General features: G+C 36.1%; 1 protein-coding gene across 2 annotated transcripts in view; it reads right to left on the reverse strand.

The window, feature by feature from the left end:
* Window positions 1-1,527: 1,527 nt before the first annotated feature.
* fgd5a (FYVE, RhoGEF and PH domain containing 5a) overlaps window positions 1,528-16,119 on the reverse strand; it is a 43,846-nt gene continuing 29,254 nt past the window's right edge. Inside the window, exons 9-21 of one of the 2 annotated variants that reach the window (XM_039673620.2) lie at window positions 15,415-15,465; window positions 15,256-15,314; window positions 14,899-14,970; window positions 14,659-14,727; window positions 8,930-9,013; window positions 8,730-8,809; window positions 8,544-8,637; window positions 7,449-7,586; window positions 6,452-6,554; window positions 4,648-4,784; window positions 4,408-4,509; window positions 2,652-2,806; window positions 1,528-2,540 (exon numbers count right to left, since the gene is read on the reverse strand). In XM_039673620.2, coding sequence (XP_039529554.2) covers window positions 2,504-2,540; window positions 2,652-2,806; window positions 4,408-4,509; window positions 4,648-4,784; window positions 6,452-6,554; window positions 7,449-7,586; window positions 8,544-8,637; window positions 8,730-8,809; window positions 8,930-9,013; window positions 14,659-14,727; window positions 14,899-14,970; window positions 15,256-15,314; window positions 15,415-15,465 — 1,181 coding nt within the window. In that variant the 3' untranslated portion in view covers window positions 1,528-2,503. Of the gene's footprint in view, window positions 2,541-2,651; window positions 2,807-4,380; window positions 4,510-4,647; window positions 4,785-6,451; window positions 6,555-7,448; window positions 7,587-8,543; window positions 8,638-8,729; window positions 8,810-8,929; window positions 9,014-14,658; window positions 14,728-14,898; window positions 14,971-15,255; window positions 15,315-15,414; window positions 15,466-16,119 lie in introns of both variants that reach the window. The other variant, XM_039673619.2, reaches the window with a different exon arrangement.

Raw genomic sequence — 16,119 nt, forward strand, 5'->3', positions numbered from 1 at the left:
CATTCATAATAAATTCATGCTGCTGTTTATGCTTCATTTGTTGTTTTCTCATTTAGATTTAATTTTATATGGGTCAAAATCACTATAAAGTGCCTTTGGTGTCCTCATCAGAATCACTTAGTCATCACGAGCATAATGAAAAATAATGAAATTCTGAGGATTTATGATAAATTAACAAACATTTACACACATAGAAGTACAATGATACATCTCTTGAAATGTGTTTGTCTCATTTTATACCATTTTCTTTGGATGTATGTGACTTCTCTGGCATGTGTACCACACGCTGCTTAGCTAACTTCAGTGAGTGTAAAAAAGTGGTGAAAGGACAATAAATTTAAACATATTTTTGAATATTACTTATTTTTCACGAGGTTGTTTGATAGAACAAGTCAATGATCATTTAAATGCTATTTGCATAATGATTTTAAACATTTGTATGTACAGTACATTTACGTTTAGTTTAATTGGTTTGGGGTGCCATGGGGAAAATTTTCTACAAAGGGGTGCCATGCTTTCAAAAAGTTTGGGAACCATGGTCTATAGGAATAGGGTCTATGCTGGGGAATAATGAGCCTAGGCCTAGTATATGATTATGGAACCAAACGACTGAGAATGAATAGGGGAGAGCGGGGTAAGATGAGCCTGTGGGTAAAATAACCCACCCCCTTAATTTTGGCAACAGTACACTTTTATTGTCATGTGATCATATGTTTTAGAACCACCCATCATTTGTGAAAAAAACACGGTGTGGAAGGCACACATTTACTTTGAAAACTGTTTTTGGCTTGTCAAAATAAAATTTTAACATATTATTTTAACACAGCAAATTTATCCAGGTCTAAAAATATTCATGATCCATATGTGGGGGTAAATTGAGCCTGCATTTTAACTTATACCTTACCATAAGGCAGTTAAGTTAAATCTCTGAGGCAGCCTATAAACTGGTATAATTTCAATCGAATCTTTCCATCTGGAGTCCATAATGGCCAACGCATTCTCACCCCAAGGCGTCACCTTTAACCATGCTTCAATATTTGACGTTTTAGGCGCCCTTTAGCGTCACTTACATGACGCGATCCTAGGGCGTCATCCAACTGACGCTAAAGGGCGCCTAAAGCGTCAGATATTGAAGCATGTCCAAATGCTTCCCAAGGCGTCAGTTAAGTGACGCCTTGGGGGTGAGAATGGGCTGTAATGGCCTAAATGTTTTACAGAATACAGCTTTTTTCAAATGTAACATTCAAAGACAAATAAAAACGAACATGATATAAAAGAAAGTGTATCGCTTGGCATTTTAGAAATATAAAAACAGAAAAATGCTCAGTTATGTAGTTTCTTTCCAGAGCGATACATAGCCTATAGGCTACAATAACACTCACCTCAACACATTCAAAAATGCAGGTTTGAGCATTTATATGATGTTCATGTTTTTTTTTTTTTCATGTTTTTATTTTAGTGGAATAATGCGGCTTTCGACGACGGCCCAATTACAAAACTGCTTAAGGTCGATACTCTACATAAAGCTTGTAACACTTAGTTATTTTTAATGAAACGTTCAACCGACACAGATGTAGGCTACAACATTTCCATACTGATTTACATCAATGTTTTACTGGACTATGCCATAGCATGCGCTGTGCAAATGCATGCGAATATGAACCATACGCTGTTATTTATCACAAATTCATAGGCTATTAATAGGATCATATTAGCAATGTTTACTGTGTTATGTTTATGATGTCAATGGTGGCTAAAGTTTGCACAGCTTCACAATAGTAACAACAACTGTAGTGGTATTACAGAGTCAGATGTTAAATGAATCACAGCAGATGATCTAAATATAGCTGCAAATTAAATATATTACGGAATTGTAAAATCTACAGCTCGTTCCAGTTAGGCTATACAATTCTATATCCAATCCATATATATAATCACATGATGTCATTTGTATATTGTATATAAAACATTGACTTTTTAAATCTAAGATGGTAGGATATGGCATGCTAAACATTCAGCCGTTTAATGAAATTAACAATATATTGTCTATAACAAGCCTGAATTTGCTTAATCATACTCATCCAATGCCTTGTACTTAATTTATTTTTAATTTTACAATGTATAAAATGACAGCACTGAATTATATCTGCATATAGAAAGGTAGTTACAGTTTCTAGAAAACGAACATTCTCCTTTATTCGACACACGTGAGTAGTTTCAGAACAATCATTCACTGATCTGCACTGTTTACATTTGGCACTTTTTTTTAATTAGAGGCACAGGGCAAACAAACACCGAGCATGACATGCCTTGTGTGACTGTCCTTAAATTCAGCAGCCAAAAAGAAGATAGAGATTTAAAAAACGAAGGTATTTGTGGTGTGATTCCGCTGGTTTCTCAGGCACAGGTGACTCTGATGTCATAGGTGTAAGCCCATAATGGGTTTAGCTGTCTGGGGAACCCTGCCCAGAGTCCTCTTGTCATCTGGGCAGATAGCTGGATACTATAACACTGTGGCCTCTTCCATGGCGTTTACCCACCTGCAAAATTATAGTTTCTTTAACATATTTCTGTTGATTTCATTTGTGAATAAACAAACAATCTGGTTTCTCTAAATGTGTGGATATTTTCATGACTCTTGTGTGTCATACCTGCGTGTAGTATGCTGGTCATCTGCTCTGAAGGTGTAATACAGAGTTTTTTTATGGTAGAGCTGGAAAACATTGTCTGTGTCTTCCCCTTCTGATCGATCAGGCAGCTTCACAGTAAAACCCTGCAGAGGAAGACTTTCAGAAGCCACTTTATCCTGTAGACACAGAAGAGAAAGACAGTTCGAATATGCGCAGGGAGGGGTTTTATGCTACACGGTACTAAAAAGTATCATTATTTTACATATTTCAGTAGCTGAATCATGAAAAATGTGGTTCTATTTAGCACAGATCAGTGAGTCATATTTAATAGCACTGAATAAATAAACATTTTTAATAAAAAGAAGTGTTTCTTGAGCACCAAATCAGCATTAGAGTTATTTCTAAAGGATATGTGACACTGAAGACTGGAGTAATAATGCTGAAAATTCAGCTTTGATCAGAGGAATAAAATGCATTTTATGAAATATTCACATAGAAAAAAATATTACTGTTTTTACTCAATTTGTATTAAATAAATAAAGCCTTGGTGAGCAGAAAAGACTTATTTCAAAAACATTCAACAATTTTATGAATGTTTTCAAACTTTTGACTGGTACTGTATCTTTTCTGCCTTATTCTGTGATCAATTTATTTACGTTATATGAAATCCATGTGGACTTAATGCACAAGTGTTTGTAGTAACACTATTAGTTACTTAAATATTACTAAAATATTAGTATTATTGTTCAGCAATGTATTTGATTTCTTGCAAGAGATAAGATAAAAATAAAAAGGTAATCCGTTGTGGCTTCAAGAAAGTCTGCCGTTGACATTGCAAATGCAAAAAAGCTCTGTGTCAATGTGGAGGAGACTGTGAAGGAGACATTGAAGAATAGGTTCAACACCAACAAAACAATCAAACAAACATGCTTCTGAAATTATTATATTTAAAGTAAATCTTTGAGTTTGACATTATTTTTAAGCTATGTTGCTAAGGTCATATTGAATGTTCTACTCTTCACAGTTCCTGTATTGTCAAGGTTAACTCTACACATGCATGCAACAGACTTGATATTATAAAATCTAGCCTAGGTTCACAGATACTGTGATTTCCTTTTCACAAACCTGAATTCAACATTAACTATTCACCTAAACAGTTTATGATATTGTATAGTATCATATTCCTTTACCATCAGAGTAAGCCCAAACAGAGTTAGACATCATCATTTCTGTGTTATCACGTTTGATTCAGGAGATATGATACAAAATATGGTCATGGTGGAAAGTAAAATGGCCTTATTGAGATGGCTCTATTTCTAAAAATGTTCATTCACACTTACAAGTTCACACTTACAAATAATCAGATAGAGTAAATAGTATGCGTTTTTGGCGTGCTATCTGAGGAGAGGGGTCCAAACTCTGTATTTTAGCCTGAACCCAGAGTATTCCCCCGGGTCTTTGGTTAGGATACTGTAATAACCTTGTGTAACCAAATATGGGGAAACTTTCAAGAAACATAGGTGAATCGGCTGCATATAGCCTCCTCTCAAGATGATTGGATAGATTATTTGAACGCATTCCTTCCTAATATAGTTTGTTCTCTAAAATATGGGTCACTAAAGCCCCGGTGAAAATAGAATTGTTTAAAAAAATATTCTAGTGATCGTGATGTGTGCATATACGCATATGAGAGTTTGTGTGCACGTAATGTAGTGTCTGTGCTGGTGTGGGAGACTCTGGGTCCCCTCACCTCTCGTGCTTTAAAGGTGTAGAGCACCTTGTCTTTGAGCAGAAACCACAGCCTCTTCCACTTCCTTTTGCTCTTTTTGCGCCTTTGCAGACTGCCACTGATAGTGGACCCCTCTGCACCCACAGATACCTGCACACATGGAGTACATTTAGACACATTGTGTAATCATGTTTTAGACAAAAATACCATAAAATGATTCAGATGTGGAAGTGAAGGAGCAGGGGAGAGTCTCTCTCTCTCTCTCTGTTTGTGTTTGTGTGTGTGTACCTGTGTGAGAGTTGAGCTGCTCTTTCTGTTCCTCCACAGGCTGGGCGGCTGCAGGCTCTGGAACACAGCAGAGAGAGGCCTGCTGGCCCTGTTTGTGCGGGGACTAGCGCTCCCACATGATCCAGGAATATTACCACCTACATTGACATCATACACTGACATTAACTAGACAGAAATCAAGATTATTTTAAATGTTTCAAATGGAAATAGCATATTTTGTTTAAACAATCAATTGTAGATGAATAATGGTGAATATTGAATATTGAATAAAAGAAACTAACTGTGACTCTGCGTATTAAAGGGATAGCTCACCTAAAAATGTTTGTCAGGGCTGGACTGGCCATCGGGCATTTTCCCGGTGGGCCGACGTGGTTTGAGGGCCGATACATCTCATACTTTATTTTTATTTTTATGTCTGAACAGCCCATAAAACATGTATATCGGCGGCCCATTGCGTTTAGTTTTATTGGCACGGCAGCGCTGGGATCTTTGTGCCAGTGTAATGTATTGGACAAAAAAGTCAGTAAAGGGTCTGGCACATGAAACTTGCGTATATCAGCAGCCCATTGGTTATTTTCTTGATTGACACTGGGCTGGTTCAATCACATCTTTAAACACCTCCCCCTTTAAGCTCTGAGTGAGCGAGCAGTGTCAGTGTGTATATGTCTAAATATTCAGAGCGATGGAGAAGAAACGCAAGGAATGTGCAGAGAAATAGCGTGAAAAAAGAAGAGAAATACTGTAAGTGAGTACAGAGAACTGTGGTAAGCAGAACTAGGCTCCTTTCAGAACACTTCGGCCATGTTGGTACCCGCTACCCAGTTACGTATTATTTCCACATCTGCATATTTGACGATTAAGCATTTTATCAGAATTGTATTGAGACGAGTTTGTAAACCATGTTTTTTGCCAAAAATAAAAGCTTGATGCCATTTCCGTCAAAATAAAAGATCATGTGCTTATCTGAAAGATCAAGTATAGAATTTAGGACAAATGTAATTATGAAAGGTTGCTTTTATTTTTCAGTGCATTTGTTTTACAACATGTGGCTATTACTGCCATGGGATTAATATTATAACTATTATTATTTAGTAGTGTAATGACAGAAACCATATCACAACTAAAAGAGTGTTTCTTTGCTCAATTTGCACACTGAATATACTCTCAAAGTGCACTAGATTGATGAATTTAACATTAAAAAGCACAATATTTCCTTTCAGAGGAGAATGCCCCCGAACCCCCCTAGAGGGACAGAGGTGCAACTCACCACAGATTTCCCAAAATCCTGTAGGGAAAAAAAGGTATTGCAATCCCAAATGCAGCATATAGTTTGTTTTAGGATTCATTACTGTAGCAATGTAGTTCAACTTAGAAGTTATTTCATCTGTAAGCTCTTACTCACTCCTATTCACTTATTACATGGCATTAGTGGTTTTAATAGCTAGTTGGTATATATATTCAAGGGCGTGCAAAGTTCAGTTGTGCTAGTGGGCCAATCTGGGCCAAAATTGATGAGTCCCTCCAAAGTAGGAAACAAAATAGTATGGAAGTCAATGGGTGCTGTCAACTGTTTGATTACCAACATTCTTTAAAATATATTATTTTGTGTTCTGCGGAAGAATAAACTCAAACAGGTTTGGAACAACATGAGGGTGAGTAAATGATGACAAGATTTTCATTTTTGGGTGAACTATGAAGGGTTCCGATTTAAGCATCCAATCAATGTGAACAGTTTAGATGAACGATTTCTGTACAATTTCTAATCCTAATTTGTATAGCACACTGCATAATTTTGCAGTCTTACCCCTCTTCCTGAGCTCAGCATAGCAGTGATCACAGACTTTAGCCATCCTATCCTTCAGGTACTTTAGAGGATACCTGTTCCGCGAGCAGGAACGACACACAACCTAAAAATCATATGAATAAAGAAGAGATGCTAATGTCAATAAATAGAAAGTAGGGTGACAATTTAATGCTGATACTGCAGTATACACTAGCCTACTGTTTAAAAGATTGGGTCAGTAAGATTTTATTAAATTGATAAGCATTAAATTGATCAAATATGACAGTTAAGACATCTATAATGTTACTCATCTTTTTTGTTTCAAATAAATAGTGTTATTTTGATACTTTATATTCATTCAACATTTTAACAAATGTTTTTGAATACCGCATTTTATTTTAAACTGAAATAATATTTCACAAACTTAGTTTTCCTGTATTTTGATCAAATAGATACAGCCTTGGTGAGCATAAAATACAAAAAATCTTACTCACCTCACACTTAATCTGTTTTAGTAAGTATTTTCTTTAGATGTTTTATTTTTAAATTATTTATTTCTTAAAATTTAATTGTTTTTATTATTTTATTAATTATTAGCCTTTCCCCTGTTGTTGTTTTTTTTCTCCAAACTCTAGTATGGGAAACCCTGATGTTATGTAATGTTTAATGTACTTCATGTTGTTGATAACAAAAAAAAAAAAAAAAAGGAATAGTTTCCCTTTCTTTTTGTATTTTTTTTTATCATTATGGTACATGATTATACTATTCAAACCAATGTTATAAAAAAAAGTTAGGTCAAAATAAATCTAGTAATCAAACAGTAGTCAGATAATACTACCTCAGATGTGCAATGTAAAAGATTATGATAATAACTGTGCACTATAAAGTCACTAAAGTTATGGTAATAACTGTGCACTATTCCTGTGAATCAACTAAATAATAAACAAAACTCTTCCCTGACACAAGAGGGAGCTGACACTTCTTTTAACTGACCAAGTACACGTTACAGATCTTTTACCTTTCCACACGCGTTGCAGTGATGCCGTCGCAGTGTCAGGCTGAAATCCGACGTGCAGTTCATGCACATCATCACGTGTGACACAGGAACCAGAACAGGAGCAGCCTCTCCCAGAGACATCCATAACTTCTCTCTCGCCTGGAAATTTGGATAGTGAAAGCGAATGTGATATTTTAACACATTTCATTTAGGTTTTTTACAGAGGACCTGTTGTACTTTTTATACATTTTAAACCTTCTTTAGTGTGTAATGTTGCTGTTTTAGCATGAATAAGGTCTGCAAAGTTACAAAGTCACTGAAAAGGGAGATGTTCTCTATATCATTAAAGGGTTAGTTCACCCAAAAAATTAAAATTATGCTATTAATGACTCACCCTTATGTCATCCCAAGCCCGTAAGACCCCCGTTCATCTTCACAACATAGTTTAACATATTTTACATTTAGTCCAAGAGTTTTATGAAGATGAACGGAGGTCTTACGGCTTGGAACGACATGAGGGTGAGTCATTAATGACATCATTTTAATTTTTGGGTGAAGCACTGATTCTGACCTCCCTGAAACACCTCGATTGTAGTCTTGAGTTTTCTTCTGGGAACGCACACATCACAATATATCCATCATTTAAATAATTCCTGCCTAAGGCATACACAAAATAGTAGTAGTGTGTTATCGCCATGTCTAAATGACGCTGCTTTTTCCGCCCTGGATCTGGATCTAACATGCTTAAGGGTGTGATATTTCCAAACTTGAAGCATTTGACCAATCACAACACACTGGTCCAGCCAACCAATCAGAGCACATTGTGCTTTTTAAGCAGTTGGGCTTCATAGAGAAAGGAATTAAAAAGAGTGTTACTGACAGACTGGGAAAGGTGCTGCAACAATAAAATATGTGAAAAATAATGTTTTTTTTAAACAGTTAATGATGAAAACTTGTTCCAGTAGACCCCAAAAACAAAAGGGCATATTATTAATACTTAATACTAATCCAATATACAAAAGCTTTGTGATGATGTTCCTTTTGTTGCTGGTTTTATAACTGGACCATACTGTAGATGTTTTTGTATGGCGGCAGTGTACGATAATATCTTCACACCTCACTAGAGCAGCTGAAGGTATTGAGGCCTGCAGCGTGATCTGCTATAGCCCGGCTCAACGTGTGGAACCAGTCTTCTCTCTCTCCCAAAGAACTATCAGAGACAGAAAGAAGCCATGCTTGAAGTGACTGAATGACAGTGGATATCCGTAGACACATGCAAAGAATTATGGAAATGCTCATTACCTTGCTGAGAGGGTGATGGTAACCTCGCTGACTTCTATTCTGAGCGTGTTGAGCACATTGTCTATAACAGGTTTACTGACCTACAGACACATGAAAACATACATTTGAATCACATCTCATCCAATGGAATCAACCATTTTATTTCTTAGTTGGATAAACAAAAAATGAAACTGATCTTCTGAGAAGTGCTGCTTTCTTACCTTCATTCCACTTAAAGTCAGTGTGTTCTTCAGCCTGTATTTACCATCCTGCTGAGGGTAGGTGTACAGCATCACGTCATTCATCTGCAACACACACATTCATTTAGTTAAAATGAGAAAATTCCAGGGATTTATACTGTTTTTATTTACTTTATTGTTAAACCATCCCCCTCCCTCTAGCATCGACATCTCTTCTCTGATAGAGAAGCTATTTTACTCGCTATTTTTAACTAACATGATAATGTTTAGATTAGATATTTCAATTATTTAATTTTAATTTGAAATATAAGCATCATTTTTACAACTATAGACAATAACAATATAACCCCTAATCTTATGCATGAGTAAAAGTAATAGTAATGCTTTCCTTCTATTATTCTGTTGTGTTTATTTTCACCAGAAGGAGGCAGTAAAAGCTTTTAAACCTGTGGTTCTCAACCTGTCCACACCCCCCACTACCCTATTTAAAGAGGCACTTGGCAACTATTTAAACTTAATAAAAAAATAAAAATAAAAAAAAAAAACGTTTAGAAATCATTTGAATGGTTTATTAACCTGTTCTGGAGAGAATGGTGACTTTCCCCGCTCCCATCAACCAAGTCAACCAACCTTGCAACATGGGAACTAACTTCCCGAGTGGAAAGAACGAGCGAGAAACACAAACTGCTTTATGGCAATTTGACATAATTCTATGATACTGTGTATGATGTATTACTCCATGGGAGACATAGTTCCACACGATAAAGTTGTCCGGCTCCAATAATAACAAATGAATATGAGCAGAGCACCATTAAAAAGCGTGAGGAAGGTGCTGCCAGAGACTTTTTTTATGAAAGTGTTGTGAAAATACACGGCGCACAGCTGTACGGGGAGCTCAATGAGAAAACATGCGACAACAAAACTGAAAATCAGCAAAGAAATGACTAGATTACGGTTGCCAAGTGCCTAGGAGTGCCCATAGATTACAATAATTGTAAAACTTTTTTATAGAGTCCTTGTTACACATGTACTTACTATAGTTATAACAGTAAACTATGCCTAATTACAACCCACTATCCTAACCCTAGGCTATAGCAAGTTCAGGTTGTGAATTAATATTACTCAGTACTTATTTGTATAGTTACACTGTAACAGGGACACCTTAAAAATATAAAGTGTAAAAAAATTAAATAATAAAAGATTATAAAAAATAAACCAAAATTAGAATGACCTTTTTGTTGTTTAGGTTATTTTAGAGCTTGTTTTGTCAATTTTAGTAATGTTGAGGCTTTGTTTGAAGTTTGCTGAGGGCCCCCTAGTGGCCCCGGACCCTTGGTTGAGAATCACTGCTTAAAATAGCTTTCACACAATGTATTTCATTCCTGCCTTTGCAACACACATTCTCTTCAACAAGTGTAGCACGTTCGGTTTCAAGAAAACAATTCACGTGTTCAATTCAATAGGTTTATGGGATATTTTTCCATGCTTCAGTCCTGACAATGAAGTAGCCGTGATAGGAACACAAGCTCACGCCCACAAACAGACAAGCCCTAAAACTTCAAACCATTGTGTTTGCTTGACATATATAGCACCAAACAAAAGTGGTGACATCATCAGAAATGCAATGTGCGTGCCCCAAACATCCGCAGTTCACAGGCAAGGTCCAGGAATTCAGTCCGGATGCTTCCGAAAGGCGGGAGGAGGCCTTTTTTTTGGGTGGAGGCAGCAAGACAGGGACAACAAAAATGTCAACACTAACAGCCACAACAACCCGCAAATGCTACAAATTCTCATGTAAATAGTGCGTGTGTCCCTTGAGACTGGAGCAACAAACAACTGGTCCTACAGTACAGTACGTAAAACCTCCATAGTGATCTGATATGATTACAGTAGCCATGGTTCTAAAAAAAAACTGCACCACAAATGTTACTTAACTAAAATTGTATATGTCTCAAACAATAAAGCTTATCCCAGATGAAAATATCTTAGTAGGATTCCTATAACCTTTGACCAGTGAATTTTACGCAGACTTTTCCATTTGTTTATGATAACTGGATAAGGATTTTTGATCATTTTATGGACAGATTTTTTTTTAATCTCATGTAAAATAATTCAATACAGTTATATAGCGCTTTTCTCTAAACACAAAGTTTTTATACAGTGTTTGTTGATGCGACGGCAGCCATATTGCACCAGAACGCCCACCACACACTAGGTTACTGGTGGAGAAGAGACAAGAGATTTTTTTGTGTCTACAGAGAGTCAGGACCTCGGTTTAATGTCTCATCCAAAGGACGGTGCTCTTTGATAGTATAGTACCCCGGTCACTATACTGGGGCGTTAGGACAAAAGCTCTATTACCGTACGTGGTGGTAGACGGTAATGCAGTAATTGCCAACTGCCAATAAAATCTAACAAAGAAGAATACAAATCTTCTTCTTGGATAACTGGATAAGGATTTTTGATCATTTTATGGACAGATTTTTTTTTTTATCTCATGCAAATTTTATATAGAAGTTTATAAGATGTTTATATAGAGGGGGGGGGGGGGGGTCTCCTCAACCATCACCAATGTGTTGATGGTGATGAGACCTGGATGATGCGACAGCAGCCATCTTGCACCAGAACGCCCAACAGTTATCCTTCTCCTTATTCAAAATAATCGGAATGTTTACATCGTCTGGCTCCGCCCCTGGTTACTTTTGATTAATTTGTGAAATTAGTAGCTTACACAAATTACAAATAATAGTACTAAAAACAAAATAATCATTTTAAATCACTTTTCCAGGTCTGTAAATCCAGAGTTATTTTAGTATTATATATTTACTATAATAAAATTGTTCATATTTTAAATGCGCTTTTGTTTTTTATCTTTTAATTTTTACTTTTAATTTTAGTAGTTTTAGTAATTTTATGTACATTTTGTTTTTGTAATATTTTTATTTCGCTTTATTTTATTTTATTATTAATTTTAGTAACAAAGCAGCATTTGTAATATTCATTTAAGTTTTTAATGAACTTTTTAATGAAGTTTTTAATTTAACTTTTTTATTTAATATTTATATTTTATTTTATTTCAGCTTTATTTCGATGACAAAAAATGACGTGCAACACCTCCATGATGGTGTATGTCTGAACCAGAGGTAGTTCTTCAAAGACACTGACAGCTTTGAGTCTTCCCTGTTGTAGGGAAGAAGTGGCAGATTAGTACAGGCAGTGATGGGTGGTTTTAACAGAGGAAATGGCCCTCGAGCATCAGTGTGAGAGTAATGGTTTGTTGGCAGGATTTTTGAGCCGATTCACTTATTACTCCATAAATTAAATCCAGATCTCAAAGACGAGGCATCATTACCAGGGGACCCTCTGACATCATATTGCACCCAGTCAGTGCAGGAGTCTATGACATCAGTCACGAGCTCTCATAAAAAAACATCAGTCAGAGCTTGATCGATTCAAGGAGGGCAAGAGAGCAGGAAGGCAAGACCAGCACCAGGAAAGATGAAAGAAGACCATGAAAAAAGCACCCAATATCTAGGGTATTCAGAGCCAAGTTGACAATATTTAAAGCATCTTAAAGCAAAACTCAACAATACCTAGATATCAAATCTGTACAGCACTTTTCTTAATATCTCATAAAGACATTCAGAAAACCAGGAAGTGGTACTTAAGTGACAAACAACTGACTGCTCAGTCTAATGGTTTTAGTGTTATTTTCTGTGGTGGCTCAGTGTTGTTGATCTGTTGTTCTCTGGGCCTAGTCTACAAACACTAGTCTGTAAACAACAGCGGTACAGAGACGAGTGGGGGTATCCTTGTGCAACAGCTAACATAGCCTCCAGTGTCTGGAGAACAATTATGGCACATATACCGGCTCACTTACTCTCTAAGAAACTGGCTGGCGTGTTTTGAATGACCAAATATCAGCGATACCTGTTTATAACTACTCAGTACTCAAGGGGCGATAAAGGTACCTTCAGATGTCTGTCACTTAACTGAATGTGTAACGCAGCTTCACTCTTAGAAAAAAGGTACAAAAGCCGTCACTGAGGCTGTACCTTTTCAAAAGGGAAAACTTTTGTCCATTTTAGGTGCTAATATGTACATTTTAGGGGCTAATATGTACATTAAGGTGCTAATATGTACATTTTAGGTGCTAATATAGACATTTAGGTGCTAATATATGTACATTTTAGGTGCTAATATGTACATTTTAGGTGCTAATATGTACATTTTTGGGGCTAATATGTACATTAAGGTGCTAATATATACATTTTAGGTGCTAAATATAGACATTTAGGTGCTAATATGTACATTTTAGGTGCTAATATGTACATTTTAGGTGCTATTATGTACATTTTAGGTGCTATTATGTACATTTTAGGTGCTAATATGGACCTGTAGGTGCTAATATGGACATTTAGGTGCTATTATGTACATTTTAGGTGCTAATATGTACATTTTACGTGCTAATATGGACATTTAGGTGCTATTATGTACATTTTAGGTGCTATTATGTACATTTTAGGTGCTATTATGTACAATTAAGGTGCTAATATGTATCATTAAGGTACCAATATGCACCCTTTAGGTACTTTTGAAAAGGTACAGCCCCAGTGACAGCTTTTGTACCTTTTTTTCTGAGAGTGTAGCTGTAAACATGTTGACAGTTTAACTAAACTTGCCAAGCAAGATTCCCTTCAGACTGTTGCTCTGCACAGACAGAATTTGGTTTTAAAGCATAAACTGACAGTAAAAGAGTTTAAGCTAAATCCAGCTCTTTCTAATGATCAGAATGCAACACATACTTGCCATCAGACACATTTCTGAAACCCAAAAAAAGTCTAACTGAAAGAGAAGCTGTTAATTGTCCCGCTCTGCCAATTGGTCTGATCAATATTCGTCTTAGTTAAAGGAATAACATAGTTTAAACGGTTAGTTCACCCAAAAATGAAAATTATGTCATTAATTACTCACCCTCATGCTGTACCAACCCCGTAAGACCTTCGTTCGTCTTCGGAACACAAATGAAGATATTTTTGATTCAATTTGAGAGGTGGATCACTGCTACATAGGCTGACTAAGGGATTGAAACTTGACGGCCCAAAAAGTCATTTAAGAAAATGTTTAAATATTCCATGTGACTACAGTGGCTCAACTATAAGTTTATCAAGCGACGCGAATACTTCTTGTGTGGAAAAACAAACAAAACTAACAACTTTATTCAACTACTTCATTTTTTCCTTGTAGGCCTGAGACAAGAGTTCAAGAGATTTCCACGATTACCACGTTTTTTTCGCACAAAAAGTACTCGCGTCGCTTGATAAACTTATAATTGAGCCACTGTAGTCACATGGAATATTTAAACATTGACTTTCAGGGTCGTCAAGTTTCGATCCCTTAGTCAGCCTATGTAGGACTGATCCACCTCTCAAATTTAATCAAAAATATCTTCATTTGTGTTCCGAAGACGAACGAAGGTCCTACGGGGTTGGTACAGCATGGGGGTGAGTAATTAATGACTTAATTTTAATTTTTGGGTGAACTAACCCTTTAATATGAAAAAACGGTGGAGTATCCCTTTAAATATACTTAAGACACAAGTGACCTTTTATTTTATTAATACTATATTATTTACATGTACAGATTTTTTTATATATACTTTAAAATTTGAAGTACACTACAAGTGCACATTCAGTACAGTTGAGTACACTTCTTTTTCACAAGAGAAATTCAGAAGCATGATACGATACCAGGAAGAGGTGTCTGGGCTGCCTGCTTTTACGAGAGACCTTCATCAGGGTGCCCTCCTTGACAAAAACCTGCAAAACACACAGGTGCCAGAGGCCAGGTGAGTTATGGGTAAATGTGTTATTCACTTGAACCTTTGATGTCTAATAACTGTTACTGATCTTTCAGGTTTTACAGCCAGTAAAAACGGTAGTAAACTATAAACATGAAACCATAAATACAGCGTATGGAGCAGAATTTACCCTTCCAGGTTGGAGAAGGTCTCTTTTTCCTCTCACGCTGTAGTCAATGTGAACCAAACGAAGCAGGTTCTCCTGCGATTTTGAGGGAGAAAGACATAAAAGAGTGAGAAACAGAAATAGAAAAATATTGTTTCTCATATGTGGATGAGAATAAGAAAGCTGTTATAAGAAGGATTCTGTGTCTGTCTGAGAAAATGTGTGTGTGCGTGTGTGTGTTTGGGGATGCCTCTGTCCCGCTGATTTCACACTGCTCTCTTTGTTTTTGGACACCTGGACTACTTTGATGACATCATATCCCCTTTCTCCATTTTCGTTATGTATTAAGAATACACTCTCTCAGAAACAGAGACAACTCACCCCATGTTTTAGATTGTCATTAACCTGGTCTGCGACTTCAGACACGATTACCAGTGCAGCTGTTAATAAAAAGTTGCAGTTACAAGCATGGTTATGTTTTCACGGATCAAATATGGTCAGTGTTCATAACTGTGTGACAGAGAAGACAGACAACAATACCTTGTGTGTCTTCATACTCTTTCGAATCAGGGGAGAGATTGTTTAAGTAGTCTGAAAAGAATGAGATAGGAACCACATGAAGGATAAAAAAGAAAATTATTTTTACAGGATTTTACACACACTTCTGTTTTGTTAGGTACAAGATCCCACATACACAACCTCAAGGTTGAAATGATAACAGCCTGCCTTATACTCACGCAAAACAATCTAGACACACACAACAAAGTTGTTTTTCTTTTTAACACATTTATTCAATGTAACATTAAAGCTCATTGAATTTATATTATGAGCACATTTAATCATCAAAGCTCATAAAGTGACTCAAGAGTAAAATTCTGGTCTGCAAGGACTGCAAGTCAGCAGCAAAACATCAATTCTACACATAAGATTAGGTCCATGAACTGTTGAGAAAGTAGTTTTATTATTTAATTACTGTATTTCCTGTGTTTTGATGCACTTTGATAAATATGGACAAAAATGCACCTCTGTCCAGTGTCTTTATATACAGTAGATATGCATATAGTTTGGGTCTTCCACATACAGTATACAGAACTCATCTGTGTTATTTTAGCATAATTTCTATACTATTATAGTTAATGCTTTAAATAAGCTTTTATTTTATATTTATATTTTGAACTAAGGGATAGTTCACTAAAAAAAAATACAATTTTGTCATCATTTACTTTTATCCTCATGTTGTTCCAA

This window comes from Pimephales promelas, chromosome 21, assembly GCF_988280905.1.
Source record: "Pimephales promelas chromosome 21, fPimPro1.hap1.1, whole genome shotgun sequence".
Taxonomy (NCBI): domain Eukaryota; kingdom Metazoa; phylum Chordata; class Actinopteri; order Cypriniformes; family Leuciscidae; genus Pimephales; species Pimephales promelas.